The 21,107-nt window shown below is 41.2% G+C and overlaps 1 protein-coding gene across 9 annotated transcripts in view; it reads left to right on the forward strand.

The window, feature by feature from the left end:
- ERC2 (ELKS/RAB6-interacting/CAST family member 2) overlaps positions 1 to 21,107 on the forward strand; it is a 957,804-nt gene that overhangs the window by 749,575 nt on the left and 187,122 nt on the right. For all 9 annotated transcript variants that reach the window (XR_014064002.1, XR_014064001.1, XM_081524874.1 and 6 more), the window contains one exon: positions 13,293 to 13,424. Coding sequence is in view for 7 of the 9 variants with exons in the window: in XM_081524874.1 (XP_081381000.1) it covers positions 13,293 to 13,424 (132 nt within the window). In the remaining 2 variants the exon portion in view is untranslated. The remainder of the gene's footprint in view (positions 1 to 13,292; positions 13,425 to 21,107) is intronic.

Raw genomic sequence — 21,107 nt, forward strand, 5'->3', positions numbered from 1 at the left:
ACAAGTATTTTGTTACCTCTCATTAATTGTGCCTGTGATCTACATCCCAGTGAATATCCTTTTACCCTTTTCATTCCTGTATTTCTGTCCAACTTTATTTTCAAAAGACTTTTGGACCCCAGAGTGTACATATTTTGAATTTTAATACATAATGCCAAGTTGCCCTCAGGAAAGTTTATACCAGTTTACAATCCTGCCAGTAGTGTATGAAAGTACCTAAAGAATATGGAAATTAACTTTCCCTCTTCTTAAGCTTTTTAAATTTTACTCACCTCTAGAATATTACCACTAAATGCTGAAAAGAAAAATGTGTTTATGAACTACTGTAAATTTGACATTGATCCACACGCAGATTCCAGAACAAATTATGCAGTCTGTAGTTTATGAAAGTTGGAATAAAGTTGACAATCTCTAATTTTTATTTGTTCACTAAGATTAGGTATTGCTATACTCACATTATTTTTTTGGAAATTTAATATAAAGGCAGGACTTCAGCTGATCATTCAACACAACAAACTCATGTATGCATGTGTGTGAGTATATGTATTTTATTTACACATATATGTATGTATGTATATGTGTATGTGTGTGTATATACATATATATAGGCTTCTGAAGTAGCTCAGTGGTAAAAAATCTGCCTGCCAATGCAGGAGTCACAGGAGCCATAGGTTCAATCCCTGGGTTGGGAAAATCTGAAGGAAGAAATGACAACCTAGTCCAGTATTCTTGCCTGGAAAATCCTATGGACAGAGGAGCCTGGGGTGTTATAGTCCATGGGGTCGCAGAGTCAGACACATGATTAAACAACTGAGCGCACACACACACACGCAAGGACACGTGTGACGCCTTGGATTCAGACTGTGTTCAGGGCATTATTCTCTTAGAGGAGCTTCGGGTGTGTGTGAGTGTGTGTGCGCTCAGTCGCTCAGTTGTTTCTGACTCTTTGCAACCCCATAGACCATAGCCTACCAGATGCCTCTATCCTTGGAATTTTCCAGGCAAAATTACTGAACATGGTTTGCCATTTCGTTCTCCAGGGTAACTTCCCAGCCCACGGATGGAACCCACGTCTCTTGCATCTCCTGCGTTGGCAGTGCAGATTCTTGTACCAATGTGCCACTTGGGAAGCCCTCAGTGAAAAGATGCTCAGCCTCAAATTATAATTAGGGAAATATGAAGGTGATAACAGTTTTTCACGTGTTAGATTTTTGAAGATTAAAGAGTTTCATGAGATTTTGTGTTGGCACAATATAAGCAAAGAGGTACAGACTGGAAGTTGACCGAAATTTTTGAAGGGAGATTTGGTAATATCTTTCAAAGTTTAAAATGCGTATACTTTATTCTAGGGATCTCTACTGAATCTCTTTTCTTTGTACATTATAATAACCTCTGTTACATGTTTCAGCATCCATCCTTGTTGAGAACAAGCACATGAGGACAGGCAAAGGTGTTCCTTTGCAAAAATATTCTTTGAAGCATTGTTGGAATAATGAAAAGCCAGAAATGACCCAAATGTTAACTCATTCAACAAATATTTGCTGGTGCTCACTATGTGCCTAGCAATGCTTTAGGTGCTTGGGATAAATCTTTGAACAAAATAAATATAGAGATTTCTGCCCTCTGTTTTAGCATATCAATAGAGGACTAGTAAATAGAAGTACATGCATAGAATGGAATATGTAACCATTAAAAATGAGGTATTTCTACATGATTTTGACATGAAAATATGGCCAAGACATCTTAGGCATTTTATTTTTAAAGGGAGTGTATGTGTTTCCTTGCTTACATTATGCATAAAAGTTTTCTTAAAAGACTGGTAAAAATCCTTAATAGTAGGATAGATATAAGGATATTAGGATAGGGGAACGGAGAATTTTTAAAATAAACTCTTTTATACTAATTTTTCATATCTAGATGTTTGATTCCTATAATAGCTTATAGATGTTATAAAAAAGAAGAAATTAGAAAGCTAAATTAGTGGTTCTGCTAGAAAGTAGTTCTACTCTCAAAGAAGATGGAAAATTCCTTAACCTATCTGTAGGCACTGAGACCAAAATGATTAGGTGTTTGATGCTGTTCAGACTGCAAGAATGGAAATTAATACCATAGTACCTTGGAATGCAAAATGAAAGACACGAGATGGGCCTGTGGTATTACTGGTCATGGACATGGTGAACTTGTCTACACATGCAAATCAAATAGGAAGGCAGCCAAGGGCAGAGGAAGGGCCTTGGCCCAGCAGTCAAGAATTCTGGGGCTTTCTCTGGGTTTGTGACTGACTAATGTTCAACCTCCTGGAGCCTCCTTCTCCCCTTCTGTAAAACAGTGAACTTGGAGTCACTGATTTAAGGTATGGCCTAGCACTAACATTACATGAATCAGGATTATTCTGGCAAATGCTCATTTGTAGGAAAGAGATTCAAGATAGCTGCTGAAATTGCAACTTTCTGGTTACCCACATCGATTCAGTGCTTTGAAGAAACACTAGTTATGTAGTTTAATATCTGCTTTTGTTTAGATTCAAGCTGAAATGCTTTTAGATAGTTTGTACTTAGGCTGTTTCAACTCCAGGGTCATAGAAGATCAGGTTTTTTGGAGTCCACCTTAAACAGATGACTAAGAGAAATTGATTTTCAAAATATATTCTTCGGACGAATTTAATTTGATGTGATGGAGAAAACAGACAAACACAACAAAAAACAACATGAGTCAACACCCTGGACATTTCCAGATGAAACTGGAATGTAATTTCATCCTTTCTGGAAACTGGCTTTCTTTAGATCCCCAAACCCAAAAGTTGCATTTTGCCTCTTTTTTGGGGATAGAGTTTCACAGAAGAGGTGGTGGTTGTAGTTGAGTTTTCATTCTTGTTTGCTGGGGGAATATCAGCCTGGAGCAGAGTGTGAGGGGACCTGCCAGTGACATGCCTGTGTTATTCGTGTGTCTCTGGGAGGCTCCATGGAGATCTTGTATCCAGAGAGGAAGATGCGACTCAGACTCTCCTTCCCCGTGGAACTAAATTGGTCCTAGTTAGGGTTGGTTCAGAGTACCCTATATAAAGCTAGTAAGCATACTGAAATCCAAACACAAGGGAGACAGCACAGCAAGCAACGCAAATGAGAAAATAAACTCCAGAGGGAATGTTTCATAGATTTGGTATTTGGGACACTCCACTGCCATTTCTGCCTTCCCATTTGTTTTTCAACTGATTGGAAAACTACTAATGAGCATGTTTACATTTTCTCCAGTTGTCTTACCCAAGTGTGAGACCAGCTGGGGAGAGGGGTTTGTTCTCTGTCCAAAGCCCTAGCTGTCTCTCCCTCCGTCGTCTTCTCACTCTCCAGCTGCCAGACCCCCTCCGCCCTGCCAAACCTCTCCTCGCCTGCTCACCACCCCTCTCCCTGGGGTTCTCTCTGTGTTCAGCACCGGCCAGCAGCCCCACCACATGTTTTGCATTGCTCACACCCTCCCTTCTCTCCCCACTTTGTTGTCATTTGTTTTGTTTTGAAAGGGGTGAGGTGCAGAGGAGGTCTTGGGTTTGTGCCCTTCCACTCAGCCTCAGCACTGGGATTCGGCCCAGATTGCATTTGCCCCCATTTCTGCACTGAGCTCGAAAGACCCTGTAGGATAATGCCCTTCTGTCCTCTCACAGTTCTTCTGGATGCATTTTCTCTCGCTGGTCTGCCCCAAATTTCTGGTCTCTGCCCTCTATAACCCAACTTGTTCTCAGTTGCTTTGCTGTTTCCTTCTGATGAGGGTGTCTCAACTTCTCTCATTTTGAAAACCACCTTCATAAGGTTTTCCATGTTCTCTGACGTAATTTCTGTGAATTCCCTGTTGGATGAGATTGTTACCATGCATGCATGCTCAGTCACTTCAGTTGTGTCCGACTCTGCATGACCCTCTGGACTGTAGCCCGCCAGGCTCCTCTGTCCATGGGATTCTCCAGGCAAGAATACTGAAGTGGGTTGCCATGCCCTCCTTCAGAGGATCTTCCTGACCCAGGGATCAAACCTGCATCTTTTATATCTCCTGCACTGGCAGGCAGGTTCTTTACCACTAGCACCACTTAATGTATTCAAACACATATTATAGCAAACCTATAACTATTAAAAGGGCTTCCCTAATAGCTCAGCTGGTAATGAATCCGTCTGCAATGCCAGAGTGAAAGTGAAAGTGAAAATCACTTAGTGGTGTCTGACTCTTTGTGACCCCATGAACTATACAGTTGGAATTCTCCAGGTCAGAGTACTGGAGTGGGTAGCCTTTCCCTTCTCCGGGGGAGCTTCCCAACCCAAGGATCGAACCCAGGTCTCCCACATTGCAGACAGATTCTTTACCAGCTGAGCCACAAGGGAAGCCCAAGAATACTGGAGTGGGTAGCCTATCCCTTCTCCAGGGGATCTTCCCAACCCAGGAATTGAACCAGGGTCTCCTGCATTGCAGGCGGATTTTTTAACAACTGACCTATCAAGGAAACCCTGGTTCAATTCCTGGGTCAGAAAGATACCCTAGAGAAAGGATAGGCTACCCACTTCAGTATTCTTGGACTTCCCTAGTGGCTCAGTCGGTAAAAAATCCACCTGCAATGTAGGAGACCAGGGTTCGATCCCTGGGTTGGGAAGATCCTCTGGAGGAAGGCATGGCAACCCATTTCGGTATTCTTGCCTGGAGAATCCCCATGGACACAGGAGTCTGAAGGGCTGTGGTCTATGGGGTCACAAAGAGTTGGACACGACAGAGTGGCTAAGCACACATAACTATGAAAACCCCCACATACTCCCCGTGCTTCATCTTGCGTATCTCCAGGTATGTGGGCATGTCTCCTCTTAGCCTTTCGTGTGTAAGGCTCTCCGTCCTCTCCTGAGGTGCTGCTGGGTTACTCAACCTTCACGTTTTCCTCAGCGTAGTCATTGAACTGTCAGTTTCCAATCTATTGACTAGTTCTGTTTGGCCATACCACGAGTTAGTTTCCAAAGTTCTTTAGTTGAGGAGATGATTCTACCCAGGCCAGTGATAATGAATCTTTATTGAATGTATGAATTGAATGAAGACCTTGACCTCCCTTGTCAGCACAGTTTTAGAGTCTGAGTTCTAATGCCTACAAACAGCCTTCTCGGTTTTTTTTTTCCTCTTTTCTTTTTTTTTTTTCCTTCCTTCTTTCCTCCCTCTCACCCTTCCTTGCTTTTTTCCCAGCCTCTCTTCTATTATTTTTAGTTACAAAAATTGGAATTTGATTTTCAAGCTCACTTTCCAAAGAAACTCTAATAAGCCATACACAGAATATGTCCTTAGTTAGTAGAAGTCTGGGTTGTTTTTTTTTTTTTTTTTTTTTTTCCCAGAGACCCTCTATTGACTCTCTGAGTTGAAACAGTTTAGACTCCACATAAAATATGCATTGTTTACCCAGGCTCTTCATGCTCTGCATACTGTTACAGTCCTTGAAGAGCTTGTCAGTGACAAGTAAGATAAATGAGTGAAGAGGACTTTACAAGTGTTTAAAAGCTAAGTATAGCCTGTGCTGTCCACTGCTTAATTAAACAGACCTGAGCTTAACTAAGTAACTTTGTGGTGGAAACTTCTAGGGCCTTCCCCTTTTCCCAGACCCCTACCACCTCCAGCAGTGCTCAGAATGTTAGAAATTTCTTGGTTGTCTTCAATTGCCGACATGTAAGCCTAGGTTTGAAACCATCCTGTTGGTTAAAGCATTAAAAGTTAGTGCAGCTTGTGGATAATGACTTTTGAATTTCTATTAGGACTTGGTCAGCAACATGGGGCTCAATCAAAATTTTTATAATGTGTCTGAGTTTCATCCTTTTCACAGAGAGCTTTAAAATAAAAAGTGAGCTCTTTCTCTCATCAGCTCTAATTGAGGTCACTGTCCAGAGAGTCAAGAGCCCATTTCCAGCTCAGTCTTACTTTTTATACTGAAGGGATCAGTCTCTGAATCTGAGCAGGAGGGTAGAGTGGGTACTTAGGAAGCTGTGGAATCATACTCCCACATCTATCAGTGTATGATCTTGGGTAAGTTTCTTAATCTTTCTCACTTTCTTTCTTTCTAAACACTACCACTGCCATTATGTATTTTACTTTTACTTTCCCTTTTTACCCATACATTCCAAAGGCATTTTTCTCAAACTTATCCCACAATCTCAACTCACAATATTGTTGCAAAGAAGGCAAACAGAGCTATCATACTGAAAAGCCTCAGTTTCTTTATATGTAAAGGAGGGATAATCACAGCCTCTATCAGGGATGATAGTGAAGATTCCCTCTTGATTTTTAGGGTCTTCATCCCCTGTGCTCACCACCATTAAGGATTTTGAATATGCCCTTCTCCACCCCCAGCCTACATCAGAGCTTTGCTGGGACTGATGAGAAGAGGTGGCAACAACAAAGTGCTGTGGTTGGCACACAGCAAGGGCTAGGAAAGCCTGTTATTATTCTTGGTATTCACAGGAGGCTCTGTCTCACGGTGCCAGTCTTCTTTTTGCTACTATTAAGGATCTTTGTATCATTAGTAAAGTACATGGAACTCTTTCTCTGGCCCCGTGGTCTGCACTGGCTGGTAGCAGAACAGAGGTGATGATGGTCTCAGCTATACTATCTGTCCAGGACCCTTTGGGGAATTCCTCAGGTTCCTAGAGTGACAGCAAGATGCAGTTGATTAGAATAATCTCCCTCCCTTGCTTTTAGAAGAAAAAAAGAAAAGAAAAACTACCAAAAAAAGTACAATAATAAGAACAATAGACTAGCATCTGTCATGTGGAGTTTCATTCATGTGAAAGGCATTCTTTCTTGCCTACACTAAGGGACTAGAATGCTGGTTATTTATCAGTCACTATAACAATTAAAAATGAAATAAAATAAGGGCACTCAATGACTAGGTACAAAAATAGCAGCCAAACTGTCCATGGTGACTACTAATTTTCTGTCTATAAATAAGAGCTGAGGGAAGCAGCTTCAGCAAGGCTGGGAGGAAGAGTCTCATCAGTGTCCTGTTTGGCTACGGATGGATGGCAGGACTGATGAGCTAAACATGTAGGAGGAGATCAGACCAGTTTTCAAGGCAGGACTGATGCTGCAGCAGTAGTTTGTGTATATATTTATAAATACATAGATGTCCAGAGCCTAGCCCAATTCCCCAAAGATAGCATGATTTGATGTGTTTGAGCATATGGCTATGGCTCTTCCAAAATTCCTTCCAAAACCCCAAGCTGATAAGTTCTTCTGAGAAATAAGATAGCGAATTACCATCACAAATATTTTTCTGACTCTCCTCACATCCAGTAAAGGAATGAAGAAAACAACACATACACAGATGTCATGGTATTTTAGAAATTTATTTTTAGTACGTTTATTATTTAATTTGATTTCTTAATTTATTTTTTAATTGGTCATGTTGATGTACATACCATGTTTTGAATTCCAGTTCCCCTCATTGGCCTGTTTTTCTTCTCATGATGATTAGAGGGTGAGTTTATCATTCTGGGTGAGAATCTCCCCAGTTCACCCTTCCTTATAGCTGTGTCCACACCAACTCTCACATCTTAGCTCAGAGGTCATCTGACCCATGGAGCCTTATCTGATATCCAGCCCTTAGCTGGAGTGGATTTCTCCTGCCTCCAGACACTCAAGTAAACCAAGCCTTTCTCCTTGTTTTTCTTCTTATACTGTGTTCCAGTCCATCCTGTAATTCCTCATATATTTATCATTGCTTTGTTGCATGCATCTGGCCTGGGACCTTACCATTAATAAACAACTATAGGACTCTGGAGTCAGAAACCTGGGTTTAAGTGCTGTTTCTATACTCACTAGCTAAGCAATCATGGGCTTGGTTTCCTTGTCTGTAAAAGATGGCTCATAATAGCTGTCTCAGAGGGTTCAATGAATGTGTTCTACTCAGACACTTAGCCTGACATGTAATTGTTCTAGTCTTGTGGTTGCAGGAGTTTGATGAGTGTTGAATGAATTTCTGTGCAGTGTCCACAGTAGAAGGCATTCCATCAGTGATTCTCACTTACTCCCATAAGGTTCCCTAATGCTGAATTCCCCCCCTAATAGCTTCGTCATCCCCCTGCTTCATTCTGTCCTGCAGGAGTGACCCAAGCATTGGAGCCCAGCCCCTGCTCACTCATGACTCACTGCCGGGTGGGCCTGTGGATGTTCTGGAAACCCCTTCCCTTCCACTGCTCAGTTATTGTCTGGTGTCTTCATCTTTAACTCAGAGACAGGAACTGTTGACCTTGCTCTGATTTCACAGAAAGAAGGCCGATAGAAGAGTTCTGGACTATTTCGGATTTCCCTGACAGGGAAGAAAACCTGAGGGGAGAAAGTGTAATTGCTAGTATGGTATTATCTCCATATCCCATAGAAACAAATTTGTTATGTATTTTTTTCTTATTTAAACCATATTCATGAAGGTTTTATTCTTAAGTTGATCCAGATGACTGATCAAAGCATAGTTCGTTATTGCCACCTTGCTAAAATATTTTCAAAGGCAGTTTTAATATTACACTTTTATAGCTACATATTGCTATTAAGCTATTGAGTCTATTACTAGTCAATCAAGGATTTTCATTTTGTTTCAAGAGCTCCTTGGATAAACTCTTCAGAAATGTCAAGAGCAGTGGAGTCTATGGCACCTTTTCACAGATGGTGTTCATCAAGGATTTTAGTTAATAGATACAGTTTCAGTTTTCCATGGTTGACTTTTGGTGCTAATGAAAGTATTCTAAAGATTCCTGCTCTTCCAAAAGCTAGAGTATAGTAAGGAAATGAACCTCATGACACCCCCACTCTCTTTATTCTTAATGATGTAACTACCCAAAGACATGGAATATTTCAGTAGGTCCATTTTATTCAAGAACAGAATATTTCTCAAACAAGAACAACTTGACTTTTGTAACAGTTCCAGAACTGTACATTTATCCTGCTCTCTCATGTCCAAGAACAACAACAACCAAAAACAAAGGCGTGATGGGGAAAGTTAAACTATCACATGAGAGTTATATACTCAACTGATTCATCATAGATGCTAATTCTGTATTTTTTTCTTTTTATCTTTTCCAAATAGCCAGTATCCTTTCCATTCATTCCTTCATGCACTTACACATTTATTCAACATACATTTACTTTTTATATATCAGACTGTGCTAGGTGATGAATCCAAGGGTAGTTCGTATTTAGCACTTTCCCTCAAGAGAATTTCAACCTAGTGGCAGAGAAAGCCAAGAAAGAATGCAGTTCTTTACCATTCATAGAGATAAATGCTGTGATGGAAGTAGAATTCTGGGGAAGGCAGTAGAAAGGCACTTAATACCTTCTGCGTTGGACTTAAGGAAGGTGGTTCTGGAGGTGATAATGTCGAAGCCAGGACTAGAAGAACTAATGGGTATAACCGAGGTAGAAGAAGAGGATAAAGGCATGACAGGGCTGAGGACAGCATGTCCCAGGGCAGAGATGGGGAAGGTGGGATGCTGGGAGGTGAGCAGCAGTTACCTCACGAGAGCTTCATAAGCTGTGCAGGAGATGGGGCTCTTTCCTGGGGACATTGTGGAGTCTCTGGGAATCTGAAGCCAGGTAGTAACAGAGGTCCGATGTCTCTCTGACTACAGATCTTGTTCGACCAGAGGCAAGAGTGCAGCAGGAGAGCTGTTAGGAACCTATTGCCCCAGAGAAATAAGGTGGCGTCTGGAAGAAAGAGGAAGTAGAAAATGAAATCTGATTAGATTTGTCTCAGCAGTCATGACATAATATAATAAAACAAACATAAGCCAAAACGAACACAGCCAAAGTTGAACGTGTCAGGTCAGCAGTTTGGTAAACTCTGAAAAGGAAATAAAAACAGGTTTTCGTGAATTACTAAATGAGGCCATTACTTCCCAAGAGCAGTGCCATGGAAAGCTATCTTGCTCCCACTCTGTATTAGCTTTCCTGGGGTTTCACTTTTGATTGTCCAGAAGATGTGCTGTCTAAGGCTTTGTGGTGGGCACCTTGTGTATCTGATGGCTACAGGGATATGAACCATTACACATGGAATCACCTGATGAACATGTTTGAAATTATTTGAGCAAGTACTATCCTTGTTCCAATCCTTAAAATTTTTCTGCAATTTTTCTTCCATCCACCTTTAGGGAGTGTTATTCATAGCTTCCTATCCTTATAGACCATGCTTGGCATGTTAGGAAACCAATATAATTGGGTGGAGATACGGATAGGTAGTGTAGGTTGAAAAAAAATTAAGAGCTCCATTTCCAATTTGATAATTAAGTGAGCAGGATCAGTCAAACGTTTTTATGGAAGGGAAAACTAGAAACCAGCCTGTAAGCAATCGGTCACAGTTTAGGGGATATGCTACAAGCTAGATAAATAAAAATGGTCTAAAGTATCAGGCTAAACTCTCATTTTTCATCTCCATTTAACACTCTTCTCTTCCAGCCCAGACTAATCAAAAGAAGCCTCTTCCGCTCGCAATTGCTGTGTGTACATTTCCCCCAGATCTGGTATTCACATGAACAACGTGGTTTATTTATATTTCAGCACCAAATTGGAAAGATGACATCATTCATTTACAGTCTTTATCCCATGACATGCCTAGTCTCCAACACCTCATTTTAGCAGACACATTTAGGACCACATATAGCATCTTGTTTAGCTTGTACATTCTTTTATGGGATACAGTTCAAAGGTAGGGAACTTTAAGCTTGTCACTGGTAAGAAAATAATCTCATAAAATCACAGGAGCTTCCCCAAAGGATAAGGACATTATGATGTTTATAATAGAAGGGTTATTATTTGTTCATTTAGGCTTCATCACTCATTCTTGGGTGAGTCTCTTTCTTCTTGACCATAGCAGATCTTACAACTCCCTTCAGACTTTCGGAATTCTTTTAGAAGAAACAATTCCAGATTTATTAGATCGTGAGTTCAAAACTGCAGGCTCCTGACGATACTGGAATTTTAGGTGTGAATACAACATTTCACAGTCTCATGCACGAGTACAGGCTGGGTAGGGGAGTCTCAGCATTTGGTCGGCAACAGCTCCACTGAGCTGCTCTTTCTCACAACATATAACATGTCCGTTGGGTCTTCTGACACTTTAAGTGGACACGTGAAGGCTGGAAATGTTATCAGCCGCCAGAGGTTGCCTGAGATTTTTTTTTTTTTTTTTTTTTGGGTGGCTCTTTCCCTCTATTTTTATTGTCTTTATCCATATACTTGCATTTTTTAAAAAAGGTCCACTCTGGGGCCTTTCAAATATTGTACACATTTAAAAAACTGGAGTGAGTAAATCATGAGACATCCTCTGTCCTACAGAACTGGAATGTTAAGTCAGTTTCCAAAACTTAACACAACCAAAGCATTTATGAGAAAGCTATTTCTACCTGTTCAGCTGTTTGCCTTTTTTTGCTAGCAACATGGCGAAGAGAAAGGCCTCAAGATTGAGAATTGGAAGGTCCAGAATATCTCCAGGTTCTATGTCAAGAAAGACACTGAAAATCTATGCCTTTATTTTCCAGCTATAAATGAGGATAGTAACACTTCCCCCCAGGAAAGTTTTGAGGATAAATTAGATCATACATGAAGAATACTACAAGAATAGACTGCTAGGTCCAGAATTGTTATCCAAGTATTGTTTATGTTACATACTAAAATTCCAACTGTCTGGATGCTCTGGCAGCCTCTGACTTTCAGCTCTCTTAAAGTGTTGATGGCTCATTGTCATGAGCCACCAGTGGGGTTGTTATGGCAATTCATGAGATGTCCTCAATTCTTAGTGTGACCTTCCCTGGCTGAAGACAATTGGGTTGCTCACCTCTAGAATGACAGTGGCCCTCAAAATTATGGCCTCTTCTTTCTTTGAGTCACTTGTTACAGCAGCATATATAATGTTACCTGTATCTACTTGGCCCTGTGTTAGACACTGGAGAGAGTCTGATGAAAGAAGCAGTCTCAAGTTTACTGACAAATGGATGGAAGAATCCATGGTTAGAGAGGTGTGGTAAGCAGGAGGTGCATGTCACCTGGTCTCAAGGGTGGGGTCAGGAAAAGGCTGTGCATTAGCCTGACACAGAAACTAGAGGCAGGGAAAGGTGGCTGAGGCAGCTGTCACAGACAGAGGAAACAACATGTATTAAAGAGAAGTGTCTTCCAGTAAACAACAACAACGACAATAGTAATAGTAGCATGACTTTTATTCAAGCCCATTATGTACCAGATCCTGGACTGACTTGAAATCCACTCTCTTCACAATACTTTCTCCTCACAACAACCCCAGGGAAGGGGTTCTTATTACTCCCATTTGAAAGTTGAGGAAATTGGGGCATAGAAATAGTTAACTCTCAAAAGACCATGTAGCCAGTGAAGAGGTGGTTGAACCCAGATGGCCTTATCTCCAAGCTCACACTTGGAGTCTCTGCATTTCCCGGCTTTCTGAGCTGGATATTTTTATCTGCCTTTCTCCATGGACTTCAGGCAGTTTTGTGGATTCTGTGACCCTTGTTAGCTCAGTTGATCATTGGTCTCTTTCTTGAGACCATATAGTTCTGTAGTCCTGGGAGTTTAATAAAACCATATAGTTCTGTAGCCCTTGGAGTTTAACTCTGACACTTAGTCGCCTCATGTGACAAACATAGCAAGGAGTAAAATTAGAGTGGTTAACGCTTCTCCATCAACTTTGCTTTCTTTGCCTTCGTTTCCCTAAAGAATGGTATTAGTTAAAATGTCCATGGAGAGCCATTGCCCTAGAAGTCATCCTCACAACAAACCAGCTCCCTCAGTATTTTTGCGTTTGGCAGCCTTTTGGTGGATCTCTCTGCCTCGTCTTGCAGGACGACTGTTTGTCTGTAGCTCTCTGTCTGCCTCCAGGTCTTTCCCATCTTTTCATCCCGGGCTTCCTTCTCTTGCTTGCTCTAGAGCGTAGGATGTGATGGTTGGCAATATGTTATTGCATACTTACTATGGATCTGTGTGATTGCTTGATAACACAAAACAAAGCACTTTAGCATGTGTGCATTTATTGCCTTTTAAATCACGTGGGGGAAGTACACTTGTGTCTATGAATGTCTATCCAACAACATAGTGGATTCAGTGATGTGACAGAACCTCTGTCACCAAAGCTAATGGAATGGGGCATTCTTTATTGTGTCCATTGAACTAAAAGTGAAAATCTCTGTTCCTAAAAAAAGACTAATGGGAGCCCTACAGGTGTTGTAATTATGCCCTGACCCTCTTTGGCTGGTCTTCCATCTCCTGATGGAATCTTCCCTGGTTTGTGTTCCGTGCAGACCCAAAACAGAATGAAGCTGATGGCGGACAACTATGATGAGGACCACCACTACCACCACCACCACCATCACCACCACCACCGAGCTCCTGGGAGGTCGCAGCATTCCAATCACAGGCCCTCTCCTGACCAGGTCAGTTTCATTGCTGCTTACCTCTAAGACCCCTTTTACCCTTTGGATATTTTAATATAAAATAAATAATCCTCAAGAAATAATAAACAGCATAAAGTGATACGTTCTTTGAACTGAAACTAATAGCTTTGGTATTTATTTCCATCACTCAAGGAATCTAAATGTTTTCCTTTCTCCTTCCTCTTTAAGGTTTTGTCTGTTCTTGTTTATGTTATGCATTTTCTTTCCTCCTCTCCTTTCTTTTTCATAGATATGTAGTCTATTGCTGGCATAGTATCTAATGGTGGGTTACTTTGGAATGTTGTTTTCCGAGTTTTAAGAGAAAGCACTTTGTTTCCATGAGCTTGGCAATCAGAGAAGCCGTGAGTTTGCTGAGCACTGTCCTAGAAAGTCCCTTGGTGATTCAAATTAAAAGTGGGGTAAAACTACATGAAAAGAGATCAGTTTTGCTTGCATTTTAGCCAGTGAAGTCAGGGCATCTGGTTTATTTGATTTGGACTCTATTTTCTCACTTACCTAAGTAAAGAAGTGAAGAGATGGATTGACAAAAACACAATTCTCCTGCAGTTTTCAGTGATATTCACCTTCACCCACCAAATGCAAAAACTGTTTACATGTTTAGCATTAAAATTCTTGAAGGTAAATTTTATGGAAATTATGAAATTAAATGCAGATTAGCAGGGTATCATAGTCAATAGTGTTTCCTCTTTTATCATACTGTGACCTTTTTAAAAAGTAGTGTAACTTATACAATAAATTTCAAGAGAGGTGGGGTCATAGGTAATGGAATGGAATGATCTGAATGTCTTTGTTATATGTTTCTAAATAGTGAGGAGCGAGATTATTTGAATTACCTGTGTGAAGAGGGGTTTCACTATTTATTAGAGAAAGGGGTGCTTATTGAACTCCTAAAATTTTTTCAGATAACTCTGTTTCCTTTTTACCTCATGTTGCTAGCATCCTGTAGGAGAAGTTAAGATTCCAAGTCTCCAAGAATTTTACTAGTATGTGGTACAATTCCAGAGGGCGCTGTTTATATAGTTCAAAACATAAGACATATCCCCTGGAGCTGTGCAGTAAGGTAGCTCCAATCAGAGCGATCCTCACCCCCAGCTTGTCCCTGTCCTTGTTCTGGGAAACATTTGCCTTCAGAGACCTCAACCCTGGAAAGGATGTTCACACAGGACATCTTAGTTTCTGAAGCTAAGTGCAGAAAGGCACCTATTTATGTCATTAACTCTCAAAAAGGGTTCTCAGTTTGGAGATCAGCAAAGTGGAAAGTGAGGTTGAAAATCAACCTGAAATGTCATTATCTTGAATGTCTGGTTTTGGTTTGATTTGGTTTTATTTAGTCAGTCATCATCCCTCACAACCATCACCACTTTTCCACATTCACCTACCCTAGTGTACCTGCCATCCTGCTAATTCATTCTCATTCTTGATCCCTGCCCTTTGCTCCTTGACCTTCTGCCTTGGGAAATGAGTGTAAGGTTTTATGGGTACTAGAGACCACCCTGGACTTTCCCCCAGAGCAACAGGAACAGAGAACACTATAGCGACAGAAAAAAGGATTTGGACCCAACCTGGGGTGGTGAGTCACACCAGCACCCACTGAGATAACAGTCTTGTTTCATCACTGAGACACATACGCTAATGTGTCGTGCCAGAAACACAGCACCAGTTCAAATTTATCTGCCTGTGAATGCTCTATTTTTATTTTGTATAAAAGATAGCCTCCAGCTACTTTTCTAGAGATCTTTAATCATTAAACTAGAGTACTTGCCTGTTTGGTTGACTTCTGTTTGTCGACAGACACTAGTGGTTGTTATAAGACAGAGATCATTGCTCAGGTGTGGTGCCCTCCACAGAAGAGTTAGCATTCCTCGAGAAGTGTCTGGCTAACATATGTGATCAGGACCTCTTGTACGTTGCCAATTATTAGGAAGGTGGTGATGACCTTGACCTTCTACTTTCACATTCTCCATCTCAGTAAGTACTGTAAGCAACCATTAACTTAGAGGTAGAGAGCGTCATCCTCTTCCTCAGAGGAAAAATCCACTGAGAGGAGGAGGCCCTTAAGAGCTGGGGGTCCTTTGCTCATTCAGCCGAGGCTTGGAGCACCTATCCCACGATGGCCACTTTACTGGGCTTGGGTAAGGGAATAATGGATAAGAACCTTATATTCAAGGAGTTTGCTGTCTGTTTTAGAGCAAAAATCTGATGTCTCATTCATTTCTGTTCAGGATAATGTCAGAACAAGACAGATAACAGGTAGTTTTAACTTGATTAGGGGGCCCATGACTTAGGAATGCAGTGGGGTTCACTGTGAAAGATAGCTTTGTGACTTTAAATTGGAGTCAGCAAGGCCGTAATAACTCCCTTGGTGTATTTTTTCAGTCAGGGGAGGAGACTCAAGTTGGGAGCCCTCATAGGAGGAGATTGACTCCAGAGATGGAGCTGGCAAGACCTCCCTGGGCTGGTTAACCTTTCTGACCACGTATTCCTGCTCTTGGACAATGATGCTTCCCCCTGTATGGGATATGGAGATTGATATTCACCAACTCATGTATCAATTTGTGCATCGTTATAAATCTACATCCCAGTCGGTGACAGTCATTGAAAGGCTGGGAAGTCTTTCCCAGTTGATTACAAAAGTGACACATAATTGTGTAAGCATATATACTAACATGTATGGAGTGGAGCTACTTTTTAGGAGATAGTGACAGCTTTATATCAGTACGTGGCAACATTAGAGGCTGAATAATGGATTGATTTGGATGAGATTTGAACTAAGTGTTCATGATGTACCCTTGTTAAATGAACTGACTGAAAGGGGAAAGGTCTCTTTGAGGGATTCCTGATTCCCTTCCCATGGATCTTTTAGCCCTAACTTTCCTGTGGCCATGAGCACTGACCACCTATACCCTGTAGAAGAGGAGCTCCAAAGTGTTGACATTAACTCTTGAGCTTTATTAAGAGGTCAGAGCACATGAAAATGAAGGAAAAAAAAACATCAGCCACTTTGTTACTTTCCCAGAGAAACTCATTTTTCCTTAGGAAACTCAATTTAAGTATTGCCAGGTACTTGCAGAGTTAGATTCTTTTTCCACTTCTTCCCTGGCCCTCTCTCTTTTACTATGATTTTTCTTTCTCCTTGGGAGAAACTGAATCCAAGGGTTATAAGTCTAGACTAGCCTTTCCCAAAGTAACTTTTGGAACATTAGTCCCATGAGAAAGGTCTGAAACAAACAATCAGTGGGCAAAGAATTTGGGGAAAGTGCTGCATATTATAACATAATCTTGGAGAGTCTTGGTGCAATTAAGAGATCAAAGGATCCATAAAGTCATATAAGAAAGCAAGTTCTCTAGTTTTATTTAACCCAGCATTTTCCAGACTTACTTGATCATGGAATCGTTTTTCTTCTTCAAGTAGCATCTGTGCTCTGAGGAATACTGTCCTCAGAGTATCAGGTGTAGAAAAAGACTACCCAGCTTAAAACATGGCTGATCCAGTGCCCATCAGTGTTATACATCAAAAGGTAGACTTTTGAGGCAAATTTTCCTTATGGTTACATAGCAGAAAATGAGAATGTTCACTTCTTAGGATGCTTTTTTATTTCAAGACAATGGCATCTGAGAATGAGTTATACCACCAAAAATTCAGTCGATTACAGTTAAGGGAACCATCATAAAAATGAGGACCCAAGAAAGTGAAAATAATCATACATGCACATCTCGTCAGGGATTGAAAATGCATGTGATAAGGAGAAGGAAATATGGAGAATATGTAAGAGAATTCGGTGGGGTGTGTCAGTCCAACAAACTAGACTCCCACCCAAGAAAGGAGCAGTTAATAGTTCATGACCTATGACCCCCCAGAATGACCATAGTCATTGAATATGTTCAAGTACAACATTCAGAGAAGTCCCAGTAATGCGTTAGGAAACCTTTCAAACCAAGAAATGGGCACACAAGCTGACAAGAAATATTTCTCATGATACAGGCTGCTGGTGAGCTCTGAGAAATAATTAAGACCAAAGACTAAGTAGTACCTGCTGGAGACACATTAGTGATTTTATTTTTAGTAAAGTTACCAAGACCAATTTTAGAAAAGCTAAGTAGAAACTCAACTTTTCCCAAATGCCCTCTGTACCTGCCATCATCACTATCTATTATTTTTAAGTAGCATCTTTCCTTGGCTTATCCAGGATGCCAAGATTTTTTACTTATTTTCCCAGGCATTGTGTAACTTTTATAGTTATAGTTCATGAATCTCCTTCCAGTGGCTCCCAGGTATGGACCAACCCCACGGATAAGAAAAGCATGGCATCAGAGTGAGCACCACACTTCAGGTGACTCAAAACACCAAACTCGTTCAAGTTGCCTTTTGGCTTCTGGAACTCCCACTACTGTGCTTGGGTTGGATGTTGGGTCTTTAAAGACCTGGATCTTACTTCTTTTTGGTGCAAAATGCACTTCCAGTTGTTAAAGCATCTGGCATTCTGATTCTAATTTGTGGGGACCTAACTGGCAAAAACCTAAACATTTTTTTTGTATTGGAACCCCAGAATATGTGGTCACTTTGAAAGCCCAGAACTTGTCTCTCCTCTCTCTGGCTCTTTCTTTGAATATAAATGCTCACTCACTCACAGGAGTTGGAAAGGTCGAGGAATTTTGACTACCTTGAAGACTTTCAGATCCCAATTAGAGTTTAAATTTCACATGCTGCTTATAGAAATCTTACTTGTAAAGGATGGCTACAGAGTCCAGGAGCATGGAGGCATATACTTATTAAATTTATTATGGGAATTTTTGATTGAATTTTATGTCATATTCATACTCTCTGTTACATATTCCAAAGCATAGTTATACCTGTCTGGCTCATAGTAGGCACTCAATAAATGTCCGTTGAATGAGTTCTTCCTGTAGTACCTTTGGGAAATAAGAAGGGCAGATGGGACTATCCCCATTACACAGATAAGGACACTGGAGCTCAGAGAGGCTGATATCTATTCAGAATCACACACCTACAAATCAAGAGGCCCCAGAGAAGGGTCTGTATCTTTGAATGATGTACCTGGGGCGGGGGGGCAAGCCTCCTTGGATGTCAGTATGGATCTATTTATGCAACCATGTGTATTAACTATGGTTTAATTACAGTATCAACTTCCTCTGAATGCAAATGTGTATTTTCAGTTTCCTGTCCAGTTGTAGTAAACTTTATCATTTTGGTTTAGTTTTCAAATTTGCATTAGAATCTCATCCCATCGGTTCTTTTTCCATTTGCCCCAGCTTTCATCAACATTATTTCCGTTCTTCTGTTTATGATATTCACTTCATTTTCCCCCATCCCCCCTACCCTTTACTTTTTCCATACCTGCTGTCACTGTGCCAGTGAAAATGTGGCTTCTTACAGCTCTCCCACTGCCCTCAAGGCACCAGAGTGAGGCTCTCAAGGAGTAGAGAGCCTGGCACTGAGAGGGAGGGAAATTGCTCTGGGTTACAGCAGACCCTGGGCGGTGGATCACCAGGATCCACATTCCTTTGCTCACTCACCCGTGAGCCTGTGTACACACAAGGCCCGGGACCAGTCAGGCCCCCAGAGCAGAGTAGAGGGTGCTTCCCTTGGCTCAAGGCTGCCATCGGACCAGCCAGGGGTCTTGGAGGGCTTTCAGATAGTGACCTCATTGTGGCAGAAGCTGGGTTAGCTGTTGTACATCCTCCACTTCAGGGTGTCCACTCTCCTAATCTATTCCTAGAAAATTGATCACCCTAATCCTAAATGTTACTGACACCACTTGGCAATTTCCAGAATCTACCTGTAGATGTAAATAGTGGCTTTGGGTCCCTTCTCTGCCACTCCTATTTACTCTGTGGTCCCAGCATGTGTTGGCTCTCAGCTGAAACATGAGTTTGTACCACTGGACATATTTCAGAGCACTGAATGTCCACTTCCATTTTCTGCTGAAAATTCCCATTGATTATGCTTGAGACACGTGTTATTTTCCTATAAGCTGCTAAATACCTTGTTCACTAGAGAACCCAGACATAGATTTGGCTTTCTTATCAAATTAGTGGTCATGGGGCCAGTATACAGATTATATTTCAAGATACAACAAAATTATCCCAGTGATCCCACCCATGCCGACTGCACCTATGCTCTGCTTCAGAGAGTCTGCAGCACTCGCTACTTTGGTTTTGACATTTCTGGTCTCGAAACATGTCCCCTCTACCCTCTTCTTACAGGCAAAAGAGCCATAAGGTAGAGTTAGATCCAAACACAAAAACAAGCTTCTTACTCTCTCGCCCTCCCACCTCTGTCCGAACTGCACACACCCGAGTTCCAGATTAAATTAGTCTGTGTCCTGCAGAGCATTCCCATAGGAGGGGAAATCCCGGCCAGCAGGTCCTTACTGAGATGTGGCTGGAGAAAGGTAACAACATTTCCAAGCCTCATGAGTTTCTTGGTCCCAGATCTGTCTTGTAACCATCCCCATCCCGCTGCTTTTCTCCTCTTCTTCCACCTCCCGAGGGCTTGGATTTTATGTTTGGGTAACAGGGCTTCGTAGAGTCTCACTGTCCACCCAGAGAAGGAAGCAGTCACAGCAGCCCCTCCCCGGGCCCTGTTACTTCTCAGAGACCCGACTCCAGGCCTCTGGATTCCCCACTCGCCCTCTCTGTGAAATGCCGGACGGGCTTCTGTGATTGATGCCCTGCTTTCCTTGCACTTTCACCAACAGATTAGCCAAAGTGCAGCCCTTTGAATTCTAACAAACAGACGAGGGGTTTAACTTGCTCCATTGCCCCCAGAAGATGGATTCTGTGTATAGAGTTGTTATTCCTAGCTTTTGCTTAGGGAGGGAAAAAAAAAAGAATTTATTTTATGTTTTGAGGTTAAATGAATGTGGGATAAATGTATACATAGTGTCCTGTGTGTATATATGTATGTATAGCTATATGTCAGACGAACTGAGGACTTTTCCACATATGGAAGAATTTCTCAAGATCATGTTTAACTAGAAATTTCTATCCCTAACTTCCCCTGTGTGCGTGTTTGAATGTTCATTATATATACATATATGTGCGTGTGTGTGTAAATACATTTTCATGTTTCCTACATAGAAGAAAAATTAACTTCCATATATCAAAATTTGCTAAAGTATAGTTTCAGGACAACCAAAAAGAAATTTGTTCCCCATGATGGTAACCTAATAAGAAAAGTTACATATCATAGGCCTTTAATATCAGTTTCCCATCCAAGTTAGTATGTCTGAAGCTTGACTAAACAAGGGACGATAGAGCTTCTTTGCATTGCAAATCTAATTTCATGGCCCACTTCTTGGAAGAAGGCTTTGGGTTTTGGCTTCGAGTAGGGATGAAACCTTCAAATTCAAAACCCATGAAGAAACGTCTTGTTGGGCTGATGTTTATTGAATGGGAGAATGGTCCAAAGATTTTAACTGTTCCTACTCTTGGGCCAGTCCTCTCCACGTCAGAGTCAGAGAAATCCTGGAATGCATTTTGAACTAATATCTTATGATACACTAGCCTCTTTTCTTTTTGTAAACAGTTAATTTTCACAAGTCAAAATATAATTGACCTTTACCATTGTATTAATTTTAGATATACAACATATGGTTTGGTATATGGATATATTGTAAAATGATTACCAGAATGAGTTTA

The sequence above is a fragment of the Giraffa tippelskirchi genome, chromosome 9, assembly GCF_054371585.1.
Source record: "Giraffa tippelskirchi isolate mGirTip1 chromosome 9, T2T-mGirTip1v1.2.pri, whole genome shotgun sequence".
NCBI lineage: Eukaryota > Metazoa > Chordata > Mammalia > Artiodactyla > Giraffidae > Giraffa > Giraffa tippelskirchi.